Genomic DNA, 14,390 nt, shown 5'->3' with positions numbered 1-14,390 from the left:
CTGAAGAATACACTCCACCCTTTTAATGTACTCTCCCCTGGTTGGGGGGTCTTTTTTAATCCAGGACCTGGCGATTAGCTTTCTTGCCGCATACAGCAGCCTAGCAATGACAATTTTCATAGTATTTTCCACCCCAAGCTCCTCAACATATCCCAATAGGCATAGCACTGGTTCCCTGGGAAGGACACACCCATATGTTCTTCCTATCTTGTGGATAACCTTAGTCCAAAAGGAGACCAGTCTCGGACAAGACCACATCATGTGAAAAATACCTGCGTCAGATCCCTGACACCTTGGACACTCCGAATTCCTCTTCAACCCCATTTTAAACATCAGTAAGGGAGACCTATATACCCGGTGAATCACGTATAGGTGAGACAGTCTGGCCGGTTCGCTCATGGAAAGTTTAGGGACATACTCCAGGATACTCTCCCACACCTCCTCCGTTATCGGCCCAACTTCCTCCTCCCATTTAGATTTAGTTTTAATTGGGTATTCTAAAAGAAAGGTATGTAGTATATCTTTATATGTGCCAGAAATGATCCCTTTAGTGCTTCCTCCGCCCTTACACACATACTCCAGTACCAGGTCAGTCTGTATGGCCACACTTTGTTTAGCCGCTTGGGCTGCAATCGCATGTTTTAATTGTCTGTAGTGGAGCCAGCCGGACGCCGGTAACTGAAACTCACTCTGTAACTGTGGGAACGATTTCACAATTCCTCCATCCAATATCTGATGCATGTATATTACACCCTTGCGTCTCCACTCCTCAATATTCCCCATTTTCTGAATCTCCGGGAGATTACTGTTATCCCAGATAGGTGTAAACTTAGTTAACCGGGTCACCCCTCTCACCCTTTTCAGCCTATCCCAGGTCTTATTTATAAGTGCCATTGTAGGAGATGTTCTACCCAGGAGCCCCACCGCACCATCCTCTAGTCCCATTACCAATGGACTTCTACCCACTATGTATTCTAGTACTTCTTTAATGCCCCCATCTTTCTCTCGATCAGACCAACCCCTGAGGTGTTGACATTGCGCCGCTATATAATACAATTCCGGATTTGGGATTGCTAGACCCCCCTCATCCTTCGGCCTTTGTAAAGTCTCTAATCGCACCCTAGGCTGCTTTTTACCCCACACCAGGTCCCTAAACAGCGAGTTTATCCCTTTAAATCTTTTCCTTGAAATACAAACAGGGGCATTGTGCAGTATGTATAGGAGTTTAGGCATTACTACCATCTTTAGTAAATTAACCCTTCCAACAACTGACAAATGTAGCTTGTTCCAGGCATCCACCTTGGTTCTCAATTTTTTAAGGAGAGGCCATAAGTTCACCTGTATGTATTTTTCTACTGGCAGAGATATCTGGATACCTAGATATTTAAATTCGTCCACATTCTTCAATTTGTTAGCCCCAGTATCCTCATTTGTCCAGGCTACTTCCCCATCCACCTTAAAGAGGCTCGATTTAGACCAATTAATGGTCAGTCCCGAAACTTCTCCAAATTTCTCTATTATCTGCATGGCATGATCCAATGAGGCTGATGGATCCCCCAAGAAAAGTAATAAATCGTCAGCATAAAGAGCTATTTTCTCCTCTAAATGCCCATACTTAAATCCATGGATCTCCTTTGTTTTCCTAATGGCCGCCGCCAGAGGCTCTATTGCAATAGCAAATAGGAGCGGCGATAGTGGGCAGCCCTGCCTCGTTCCCCGGTGCAACTCAAACGCTGAGGTGGTCATACCGTTAACTCTAACTTTAGCAGTAGGCCTATTATACAACAGCTGCACCCACTTTACAAACCGTGGGCCAAAACCCATATGCTGCAACACTTTCCACAGATACCCCCACTCAACACTATCGAACGCTTTCTGGGCATCTAACAAAGCGATCACCCTCCGGCCAGGGTTGTCAGGCGGCAACTGTAGATTAAGATATAATCTCCTGATATTAGCAGCTGTCGACCTATTGGCCATGAACCCTGATTGGTCCATATGGATTAGGTTAGATATAACTCCAGTCAGCCGGTTTGACAACACCTTAGCCAGAAGCTTCACGTCCGCTGTTAATAACGAGATGGGTCTATATGAGTCTGGAAGCCTCGGATTTTTATCCTCCTTAGGAATTACTACTATTATTGCTTCTCTCATAGATTCAGGCAATACACCTTCCCCCTCCGCCACCTCAAAGACTTTCAATAGTTTGGGTAATAGGATTTCTTCTAACTGTTTATAAATTTCAACTGGTAGCCCGTCTGCTCCCGGTGCCTTGTCATTGCTCATGCCATGCAGAGCGCCCTCCAGTTCATCAATAGTAATAGGTGACTCCAGTTTATCTCTATCCGCCACAGACAGCACCGGAAGCTCACCTCGCTCAAGAAATGAGTCCACCTCTTCCACCCTCATCTCTCCAATAGAAGAATATAGTGTGCGATAGAAATCTTTAAAGACCCCAAGGATCTCCTCAACCTCAGTGACCTGTGTCCCCTCCACTGTGTCCATACCATGCACAAATGAACTACTCCTTTGAGCTGCAGCTATGACCGATAATAGATGACCAACTTTTTCCCCCTCCTCATAAAAATGCAATTTTTGGAATGCCTGCTTCCTTACCGCCTTCTCCAAAAGCATCTTATTAACCTGTTCATGCGCCTGCCTAAGATTTTGCTTCGCGTCCGTAGTAGTACTCCAGATTGCTTCCAGCTCTGCCTTATCTAAGGCCTCCAGCCTATCTTTCTCATCCTGCCTCGTCTGTGTTTTACGTTTACAGATATCCCTGAACAGGAGTCCCCTGAGGTATGCCTTCATCGCATCCCATACCACCAGCGGCCCAGTGCTACCCTCGTTGTGGATAAAGAAATCCCCAAGATCCCGTTCTATATTCCCCATATTAATATGACGGATCCATGCTGGATGAAGCTTCCACTCTCCCCTCCTTCCCCCTGTCAGGGTCCCCCGTCGTATGGACACTAGAATTGGGCTATGATCCGAAATCACTCTTGTCAGATATTGCACGTCGCTTATCATTGCATCCATCAGATCACTAGCTAGAGCCATGTCAATGCGGGACAGAGTGTTATGTGAAGCCGAATAACAAGAGAAGCAGGTTACCCTCCCATTCCTCACTCGCCAGGCATCCACCATTCCAAGTTCCCCAATAAGAGTGCCAAAGAAGTCATACAACTATCCTGGATACCTGGAGGTCTACTACTCCTATCCCAGTACAGATCTATCACATTATTGAAGTCCCCCACCAGTAAAAAAGGGATTACTCCCCCCTTCTCAGAGAACTCCCTTATCTCCCTTAGTTTGGTGCACTTATATGGAGGTGGTATATATATTGCAGCTATACACATGAGTCTGCCAAATATTTTACACTTGACGGCCACACACTGTCCCTCTTTATCCACATACACTTCTATCTCTTCATATTGCACAGAGTTATGGATCAGCAGTGATACACCCCTTGCATAGTTGGAAAAGGTGGAGTGATAGGCCTTCTGCACCCATCTCCTATTTAAAACATGTGTTGTCTCCTTTGTTAGATGCGTTTCTAGTAGACATATTACTGACGGGTTCTGGTCTTGAACATATTTAATTATTGCCGCTCTCCTAGACCTATCTGATAACCCTCTAATATTCCAACTCAACACCTTAATTCTATCCCCCATTATCCCACCCAGTAAAACCATCAAACCTTGTAGTATCTCCCCATGCTGCCTCTACCCTACCCCTTTCCCCCCTCCCCCCCTGCTCCCCTCCCCTCCTACTCCCCACCACTTCCTGTTTTCGAGTACTCCCGTGAAGCATCGGGTTTTCCAAACCTGGTCCATAATCCCTACTAAATTCCCCCCTACCTCCCTCGCCTTCCCCTCTTAGACACATTTTAAAATTCGTCCCTTTTCCAACAATTCTCCACTCCCCCCCTTTCTATGTATAATCATATTCCACTCAACCAATATAACAGTAAAATGGCGAACAGTAATTAAACTGGAATCTCAAATTGTAAATACCACCACCGCGCCAAATTAGGCAGTCCCCATGTCCTGCGAAGCTCACATCAAACCCTTCGCATTCCCCCTGCATACTACCTCAATCCCAAAGGGAAGGAGAAAAAAAAAAAAAAGAAAAAACAAGAAGGGTCCCCTGTAAGCTCCTAAGGATGTTGTAGAGCCTCAGCCGGCCTTCTCCAACACACTGCAGATTCAGACAGTCAGCTCATTCCTTCAAACGGATCCGCTTTTCGTTTGCGTCCAACCACTGCATGGCTTCCTCTGGAGTTGTAAAAAAGTGCACCCGCTCCAACGCCGTCACTCTTAGCTTTGCCGGGAACATCATTGAGTATTGCACCCCCATCTCTCGCAGGCGCCTCTTTACTCCTGTAAAAGTCATACGTAGCTTTTGAACAGAAATGGAGTAGTCCGGGTATATGGAAATTCTCTGGCCGTCAATCATAAGATCCTCCATGTCTCTTGCCTTTCGCAGTATAGTGTCCCTGTCTCTGTAGTTGAGGAGCTTGGCTAGCATAGTGCGAGGGCCCCTGCCTGCTGGTTGTGGCTGCATCGGGACTCTGTGTGCACGTTCCACAGCATAGAGCTTGGATAAGACATTAGCACCCATTTTCCCCCTGAGCCAGTCTTCTACATATTCAGTGGGGTTTCTTCCTTCCGCTTTCTCAGGGATGCCGACAATTCGGATGTTATTTCTTCTAGAGCGGTTCTCTAAATCATCATTTTTTGCCATGATTTCAGCTATCTGCTGTGCAAATGTTTTTTCAGACTTTTGTAGTTTTGTAATATGATCCTCTGTTATCCCCACTCTCTCCTCTACAGCCGTTGTTCTCAGATCGGCTTTCTTGAGGTCTTTCTTAATGTCAGCAACCTCTGCCTGTAATCCCTTAACTTGCTTCGTCAGGGAAGTCAGAGCCTCTTTACAAAAAGACACTACTGCAAAAACGTCCTTTAAAGTGGGGTTTTCTGGAGCCTGGTCTGCACTATGTGCTTTCTCCACTTCTCCTGTCTTATCTTGCTGCTTTTCACCATCCCCCATCTCATCAGAGCTGGCATTGTCTTCTCCCTCCTCACCTCTGTTATCTGTATGCTGATGTGATTTCTCTGAAGTCCGGGCAAATTTCTCCAGCCTTGCCGCGACCTGCATCCTCTCCTGACAGGCTGCATTAACTTTCTCAGCTTCCTTCCTTATCATGGCACCATCCTGAGAGCTGGGGACTTTCCCGCCTCCATTATCTTTTTGCCTGTGACGGACCATGGCACCTCTCTGCATCCACCAGACTCACTCCAGATAAGTCCTCACCACCTTATCTTCCTGACAGCCGGCTGAGGCAGTGATAACAGCAGTATTCAGGGATTTATCAAGGGAGTTTGCAGGAGAGCTCCACAAACACGTCTCTTCACATTGCCGTCCAGGCCACGCCCCCCCATTACAGTACATTAATACAAAATACTGTACAGTAGAGTAAAAAACATGTGAAACAAATTAAATTGCACTTTAGCTTACAATAGAATTGTTGGTGTACGAGAGGTACAGTATAAGCAATGTGCTATACTGGTTAGTGGAAAGTGAGTACAATACTGTATCTACAAATGCAAATTGATAGAAATGCTATATAGTATATACTGTACTGTGCTCACCCTTTTCTACAGGCATGTTAATTAAGCACCATTTACTTGGGCCTTCTCTGCCTTTATTTATGGTTGTTGGTCTGGCACTGTGAGGGCCAGTTGTGACATTGTCCTGGTGTGTGTGGCGTTTTGCTGCACATGCTGGGACCTGGATTGCCTTTATTCACAGCTGCCTCTCCTTCCAACATGGAAGTGTTTCTGAAATGTTACAGGTACATGTGTTGCTTTAATATGGTTCTCCTTTTAATAAGTTTAGGAGGCCTCATGGCACAATGGAAATATAAAATATAGAGTAGGACCCCCCTATTGAGATTTGCCGTGATGTGGCAGGGGTGGCTCAAAAAATTGGTCAATTGTTTGCTAAAAATCTCATTTTGCATTATAGTACAGTTGGAATGAATTTGTGAATCTACACTTTTTATTTATTGCATATCATTCTCAAGCAGTGCTGGCTCCCCTCTTTTATTGTACTGTGAAATAATATACTGTATACAGTAAACATTACATTTGGCAGAAAGTTACCTCCAGAGCGTGTCAGAGCGTGGTGAAAGGACAGAACCGGAAGTATGCACGGTGAGTATTTGCTCCTATTGCAAAGCATTGCTCTTAAACCAAGTTACACATTTGTAAAAAGCTTTGCTTGTCTTGCAAAACGCTCTCAAACCAAGTTACTCTTAATCAAAGGTCCTAGCATATACAGTGGAACCTTGCTTAACGAGGACAATCTGTTCTGGGAGTTTGCTTGTTAACCAAGTTACTCGTTCAGCAAAGCAAGATTTCCCATAGGAAATCATTGCAATGCAGACGATTCGTTCCACAACTTGTTAAATGTCCCATCCTGGTCCCCTATTCTGTCATTCCACACATGCACAAACGCACACAAGCACGTACAAACACACACAAACTCACACAAGCACGCATGCACACGCACATATTACATGCTCACCTTACCTTCCGTTCCATCGCCGGTCTCCTGGGACTTGCTGTTCTCCAGTACGGGCTGTGTATCGAGTTACCATAACGACGAGGGAGGAACTTCCTGGCCAGCGTGCTGACGTCAAAGGCAGAGCCGCTTGCCTCTGATTGGCCAGCGCGCTGCCTTTGAGTAGCGGTGACAGGAAGTTCCTGCTTCGTCGCTATAAATGCCGATGCACAGCCTGGAGTGGAGCGGAGCGGCGAACTACAGGACCCAGGAGACCGGCGATGAAATGGAAGGTACACATATTTTATGCTCACCTTACCTTCCGTTCCACCGCCGGCCTCATGGTACTTGTAGTTCTCCCCAAGGACGTCGCGATGTACCCGGGAACTACAAGAACCATGAGACCGGCGGTGGAACGGAAGGTAAGGTGAGCATAATACTGTATGTGTGTGTGTTTGTGCGTACATGTGTGTGTTTGTGTGGACTGCAAGTGCGGGTCAGAGCGCGGTGGATGGACGGAACCGGAAGTGTGTGCAGTGAGAATTTTGCTCGTACAGCAAAGCTTTCTCGTAAACCGGGTTACAAATTTACAGAAAGCTTTGCTTGTTAAGCGAAATTCTCGTTAAGTGGGTTACTCGTTAAGTGAGGTACCACTGTACATTAACATGAATCACCTTTAAGTTCGGTTTACTCTGGGGTTCTTGATTTGCCCTGCCACTTCAGCCCTTTGTCCCGTTTGCATTGTGTGTATTATATGTCATGTTTTTATATATATTTTTTCTGTGTTTTTATTATTGTGCACTAATAATTTATGGTGATATTTGGTCATAGCCATGCTTTATTTAGTGGGTTATTTGTTTTACATATTTGCATTAGACGCTGTACAGGATTTTTTTTTTCTGGACTATATTGGTGTTGTTAGTGTATAAATTAAGTTAGCATTTTGCAGTGCAATGGAAGTCAATGTGCACGCTCACCACTAATTGCACAATTTTAATGCCGCTTTCCGTGATTGATAGTGGCATTTAAATAGATAACAGCAGCTATCTAAGCTTGTTTTAAATTCTGTTTTGACAGACATATGCCAGTTATGCAACAGAGCCACAGTCACCATCTGCCATGTATTAATGGGGCTTAGCTCTTGAGCCAGCTCCATACACCCCACAGCGACCTGTGATATAACTGAACCTCACAGGTTGTTAAGGGTTGCATAAGCATATTATGAGTGAAGTCTCAGTTTAATATCAGGATTATACTTTCTGATATGAATTTTCAAAGTAAGTACACCACCCTTATCAGATCTAAGAGATAATATATATATATATATATATATATATATATATAATATAATTTTTGTAATAATGAATTCAGTTTGTATTGTGAAATTTGGTGACATTTGCACAACTCTGTGCGTAGTGCAGTGACTATTCTCAGGTAGGGTAGTGGCCATTAAGGCAAATAGGAGCTAAGCTCTAGTACCCAAAAAAGGCATTAGGGCTCATGCGCACGTTGCGATCTGACTAGTGCAGAAATGAATGCACCCTCTGGCAGACTTGACACTGCGTTTTGACAAAAAGAATGCATCCAAAACGCATGTATTTTGGATGCATTTTGCATGCATTTTACATGCGTTTTGGATGCATTTTGTGTCAGTGCGGTCCCCCGGCAATTCAGCTCTGCTACATGCCCGCTGACAGCAGCCACAGACAGAGCCGGTCGATGAGAATGAACTCGGATGAACTTCACCCGACTTCATTGTCATCCCGCGGCTCTGTCTCTGTGTGCTGTCATGAACTCAGATGAACCTCCGAGGTAAGTGCGAGGACACAGGAGTCCGCAGCACTGACGTCAGAGCTTCACCCGATTTCACGGATATTGCTCGTCTCTCTCTGTGTTGCAGCATGATTTGCGGTCACACGTGAAGGACTCACCTGTGACCGCAAATCCCCTGAGTAACTGACGTGAGCAGCGCGATCAGCAGTGCCGTCATTCAGGTAACCCGCGGCCACAGCTGGAGTCCTCCACCTGAAAGCGGTTGCCGCGAGTAACCTGAGTGACGTCATCGCTGATCGCGCGGCTCACTTCAGTTGTTGCATGGAGCTGACAGAAAGCGGTCGTGGTCTGTGGCCGCTCCCTGTCAGCTTCATGTAGCAGAGCTGAAAGCGTCGTGGCACCTCATTTGGATTACGTCAGACCTGGAGGGGTATTTGGGGATTAATAAAGTGGTGAAAGAGGGTGTTTTTTGTCTTTCATTCCAAATAACGGATTTTTTGGATGTGTGTGTTTATTTTCTTTAACTTACAGGTTAATCATGGAAGGTATCTCGGGGAGATGCCTGCCATGATTATCCTAGGACCTAGTGGCAGCTATGGGCTGCTGCCATTAACTCCTTATTACCTCAATTGCCACCGCACCAGGGCAATTCGGGATAAGCCGGGTAGAGTCCCGGGATTGTTGCATCTAATGATGCGGCAATTCCGGGCGGCTGCTGGCTAATATTGTTAGGCTGGGGGGCTCCCCATAACGTGGAGCTCCCCATCCTGAGAATACCAGCATTCAGCCGTGTGGCTTTACCCTGGCTGGTATCCAAATTGGGAGGGACCACACGTTGTTTTTTTTATAATTATTTATTTATTTTTTTACTGCATGATATAGACACGCCCACCGGCGGCTGTGATTGGTTGCAGTGAGACAGCTGTCACTCATTGTGGGGGCGTGTCTGACTGCAAACAATCATATGCGCCGGTGGGCGGGGAAGCAGGGAATACGAGATGGAATAATGAGCGGCCGGCATTTTCAAAAGAAGAGAAGCCGCCACAGTGTGAACGCCGTGCAGCGCCGCGCCAGTGATCTTGGATCGGTGAGTATAAGAGAGGGGTGGGAGGGAGAGACCGACATCGACAGAGAGAGAGAGACAGACCGACAGAGACAGCGAGACTGACAGAGAGAGAGAAAGAGAGAGACTGAAAGACCTGCGTTTGTTATGTCAACATGTGGATCGCAACAAAAATGCAGTGCAAACGCACTGCTTAGCATTTTGGTAGCATTTTTCTACAACTCATTGATTTCAATGGGTGTAGAATGCTGCCAAAACGGACAAAAGAATTGACATGCTGCTTTTTTAAACGCAGAGATTTTGGCAAATTTTTGACAATCAAAACGCTGCATTTAAAAAAGCATCGTGCGCACAGATTTTACATGATTCTAATAGAGTTTGCTGGGGAAGCAGAAAGCATGAATTTTGACAATGAGACGCTGCATCTTAAAACGCTGCAGAAACGCAAAAAAAAAACCCGCAACGTGCGCATGAGCCCTTAAGCTATGTTACGACTCCAGCTGATCTGTACTTGATTACTTATGCTCTAGGTAACCCCTCTAAATAAATATTCCTTACTGTTTAAAAATTAAGTGATGTTGATACACTCACCCTCTTTGTCAATTAAATAACCAGCTTTTACCTATTGCTTTGTAATTTAAAGTGATGGCATATCCTGAGAAAAACTCAAAGTAACAAAAAAAAACTAGCACCACCTAAGCGCTCAGTATCATAGAAAAAAAACCAAATGGTAGAAAAAAAGAGGATGTGGTGCAACACATATGGAAAAAAAGTCATGTGACATTCAAGAAAAAATATATAGAAAATCAGATTGCCCTCACCATTCATAAAACATCTTATTCAGACTACATTAAAACGCCAGGTGGGATCTAGCATGAACCACTGGATGGAGAGGTCACTGTACATGTACAGCTGTCTACAGTATTTCTTTCTTAGACGTTTATGGCATATCCACCTCTGGAATCTTGAAACAGTACCCTATCTTGAACCACTGGATGGCGAGGTCACTGTGCATGTACAGCTGTCTACAGTAGCTCCTTCTTACACATTGATGGCATTTCCACCTCTGGAATTTTTAGAACAGTGCCCTATCTTGAATCACTGGATGGAGAGGTCACTGCATGAACAGCTGTCTACAATCTTTCTATGGGAGTTCAGAAAATAGTTGGGTAAAACTAATTGCTTGTTTTTGCAGCTTTCTCTCCTTTTGCAGGATATAGAACCCTTCTAGAGAGCAGTGCAAGTACCAGAGGTGCGACCCACATATATTAAATATCAGACATTTATGGTATATCCTGTTAGTAAGCTATGAAAGTCTGAGATCGGAATAACCCTTTATGTAGTTTTCTTAAGGATTTACTAAAGCATAAATGTTGCAATATAGTGCTCCTATTGTAATGGGTATTACTCACTTTTTGGCTATCAATGGTAATATTGCCTGATAAAAATATGTATAAATTATTGTTATACCTGTATATGATACAGTGATGCTTGTCTCTCTTTTTCAGCATACTCGACCAAACTCAACAGGTTCCCCATCTTTCATTTTCATGATGACCTAAAAGATCTCTGTATCAGTGCCGTCAGCTCAAACACAACCAAAGCTACTCTGTACGCTTTAAATGTCTGGAGATACTGGTGTATGACACGGGGACTGAAAGACTGTATGGACTTTACCAAGGTGAGTGTACACATTGACAATTGAACCTCCAATTAAACATGATGAAAGTACTTCTGTTTCAAAGACAAAAAATAGATAGCCAAACCCAGGGCGTGAGTTTACTGGCCAAATGAATAAAGAGAAAGGGTGGATGTGAATGGCATGACAGACTATGGTTATATTGTTACAGTTGAAGGAAAATGAACAGTATTTACAACTTTTTACTAGAATGTATGAATGGATTGTACCATTGTGGTCCATAATTCAATGTACTGTTTGATAGTAATCTCCTAGACAAATTTGTACCTTACTCTCAACAAATTTGGTTTGTTTTGTCATTCCTTGCAGAATTATTTTATGTCCATGATTGATCCATTTGTCTAACTCAACTGTGCTTAAATCCACATCAACTTAGGTTGCCTGCCCTGAAATTACATTTCAATCTTAATATGACAGTAGCCAGCAAGGTTTTGTTGTTTTTTTTTAACATTCCTCATCTTTGATAACTACAGGACTTGTTTTTGCTTTGTCTTTAAGGTCCCTGCAATAAGGCTGAATGAGCTTTTGGAAGATTTTTACGTGACCGTGAAAAAAACAGATGGATCAGACTTTTTAGCTACATCTCTCCATGCAATACGAAGAGGCTTAGATCGCATTCTTAAAAATGCAGGAGCTGGCTTCTCTATCACCAGCAGTGTCTTCAATTCTTCGTCACAGAAGTTGAAAGAAAAACTGAGAATGCTCAACAAAGCTGGAATGTCAGGCTCCCGGTCACGCAATATTGTCTACTTCACACTAACAGATGAAGAGGAGATGTGGAGAATTGGCTGTCTAGGTGATGACGGGCCTGTGCCACTGTTGTCCTCAGTCGTAAAATACAATAGTCAGTTTCTAAACATGAGGACTTTACAGGAACATGCCGATCTAATGTATGGAGATATAGAATTGCTGAAGGATGGAAATAATCAGCCCTTCTTTGCTAGAACAGACAGTGTTAAAAGAGACAAACAAGCTAACCCTAATAAGATGTGCTATGGCCAGATTTACCATGAACATTCAAAAGGAAACAGACGGTGTCCTTACTGTCTTCTTTATAAGTACATGTACGCCCATCGCCCAGCATCTCAAATAGAAGCAAACTCACCATTTTACCTGACGGCAAGGAAAGAGGTCAGTGGAATGGAAAAAGTTTGGTACGAGGAACAGAGAATGGGTCTTCGATCGTTACGTGGTGTTGTCCCCAAATTGGCAAAACGTGTGAAGTTAGAGCTATGTGACAATTATACTTTTGTTTCCTTTACACAGACATTTAGAAAGTTTGGTCCCGTTAACAGTTATTAAGAATTCCACGAAACACAAAATGATGGACTTGCACAATGTTGTCTAGCAGGATTTCCTGAAGAAAGCGTCAGAATGTTGTCACTGACCTACAGCCTGACTACACTTTGTCATACAAATTGTTTGGCGTATATGTTATAAGGCTAATCCCATGTGTTGCCCATGTGTTCATTTCCCCAGCATGAGTAATTAAAACTAGTGCCTTTTAGCAACTAAAAAAGACCACAAAGAAAGAGGATGTGAAATTTATCACAATAGCACAAGTTTTTCTAAGTTATTGATGAAATAGAATTCATATTTATGTAATATTTTGCAGATAATGTTGACAGATGTTACTTAGTCTACAAGTAATAAAACAGGTAAGGCTTTTTTTATACAGTTTGTCCACCCATATCCTGTCCACCGCCATTAACTTGAGAATGGCGACAGCTATAGGCATAGAAGTGGTGTCTAGGTATAGTAAAGTAGCCATGTGCTACATAATGAAACCACCTATAGCGCCTCCTGGTGGAAAACAACGGAGTTAGCATTTTTATCTCCAAAACGAAATGAGATAGAGAAAAAAAGTGAATTAAAAAATTGTACGGCATCATCAATTCAATACAAATCGACACGTTGCATACAGAAATGCTATGATATGAAACCCATGATCCCCCCCAAAACATTGAATGCTGGTCACGCATATGGCGCTCATTTAACTTTGATGCTCAAAGTGGCCATAGTCAGCTGCAATGCACATCTGGACTCTGGACAGCATACTGTATCTTGCTGCACGTTGTGCAATATGGTAGGTGACACGTTTGCACAAGCATCTGTAATACGTCGTCGTAGGTCCTGCAATGTTGGTGGAGGGGTCGCATACACCTGCTATTTGATGTGACCTCATAGAAAGAAGTCCAATGGGGTCAGGTCAGGTGAGCGTGGAGGCCACTCCTCATCATACCCAATGACTTGTGTGAAGGTCTCCATGAGGTATTGCTTCACGTCCGCAGCCTTGTGAGTTTTACACGTTCTAATCATAGCATTTCTGTATGCAAGGTGTCGATTCGCATTGAATTGATGCTCTACAATTTTGTAATTCACTTTTTTCTCTATATAGTTCCGTTTTCGAGATAAAAATGCTTACTCTGTTGTTTTCCACCAGGTGGCGCTATAGGTGGTTTCATTGCGTAGCACATGGATACTTTAATATACCTGGACACCACTTCTATGGCTATAGGTGCCACCATTCTCAAGTTAATGGCGGTGGACAGGATATGGGTGGACACACTGTATAATAGGAATGTGGAGAAATGCAGGAAATTGGATATAGGTTCTTATGATATTCCATTTCCTGTTTTTGTCCAAATTTTGTATTATGTTGGAAAGCCTTTTTGAGGATTCATCATTGGCCCAAACGGCAACTTTTTTTAACTCTTTGATTTTGGCAATGCGATATTCAATAGTATTTAAGAAATGGGTTGTGCCTACCACTCTATTGTTAAAATACTGGGAACAGACAACATGCCTTTTAATATAGCCCAAGCAACATAGGCCCCTATTCATCCAGATGGTGCTTTGCACTCTAGTCTTGATGAGCAGTGCACTGGGGTAAAATGCACTAAATTCAAAAAGAGGTTTTTGCCTTTTAATGAATTTGGTGAATCGTTCAGCTGCTGGCCACCAACATAATAAGTAGTTTCAAGACTGGGACTGGAGTACATTTTTGTCATAATTTATTGCCCATTTTTGTGAAATAAATTATGATGAAATTACCGACAGCACTCGCCCCCCCCCCCCCCCCCCCACATTTAAAATTCTTGACTGCTGGCCAGGACTTGTGTAAAAGCACTAAATATTTTAACAGTTTTGCACAACTATCAGTTGAACAAAACATTTGCGACATTTCAGTTTGACACCAGAATTTTGGGGAAAACTGATAAACACAATAACACTTTTGTAAATGTACCGTAATCTATTCTAGAGTTTGTACTTACCCATGTACGTTTA

General features: G+C 43.5%; 1 protein-coding gene across 2 annotated transcripts in view; it reads left to right on the top strand.

The window, feature by feature from the left end:
* Window positions 1–12,803, top strand: part of KIAA1958 (KIAA1958 ortholog) — a 142,935-nt gene extending 130,132 nt beyond the window's left edge. The window contains exons 3-4 of one of the 2 annotated variants that reach the window (XM_075315962.1): window positions 10,912–11,084; window positions 11,601–12,803. In XM_075315962.1, coding sequence (XP_075172077.1) covers window positions 10,912–11,084; window positions 11,601–12,404 — 977 coding nt within the window. In that variant the 3' untranslated portion in view covers window positions 12,405–12,803. Of the gene's footprint in view, window positions 1–10,910; window positions 11,085–11,600 lie in introns of both variants that reach the window. The other variant, XM_075315965.1, reaches the window with a different exon arrangement.
* The last annotated feature ends 1,587 nt before the right edge of the window (window positions 12,804–14,390 follow it).

This window comes from Anomaloglossus baeobatrachus, chromosome 1, assembly GCF_048569485.1.
Source record: "Anomaloglossus baeobatrachus isolate aAnoBae1 chromosome 1, aAnoBae1.hap1, whole genome shotgun sequence".
In the NCBI taxonomy this organism is placed as follows: Eukaryota; Metazoa; Chordata; class Amphibia; order Anura; family Aromobatidae; genus Anomaloglossus; species Anomaloglossus baeobatrachus.
The sequence above is the reverse complement of the archived record's forward strand: the minus strand, read 5'-3'. Positions and strand labels throughout refer to the sequence as shown.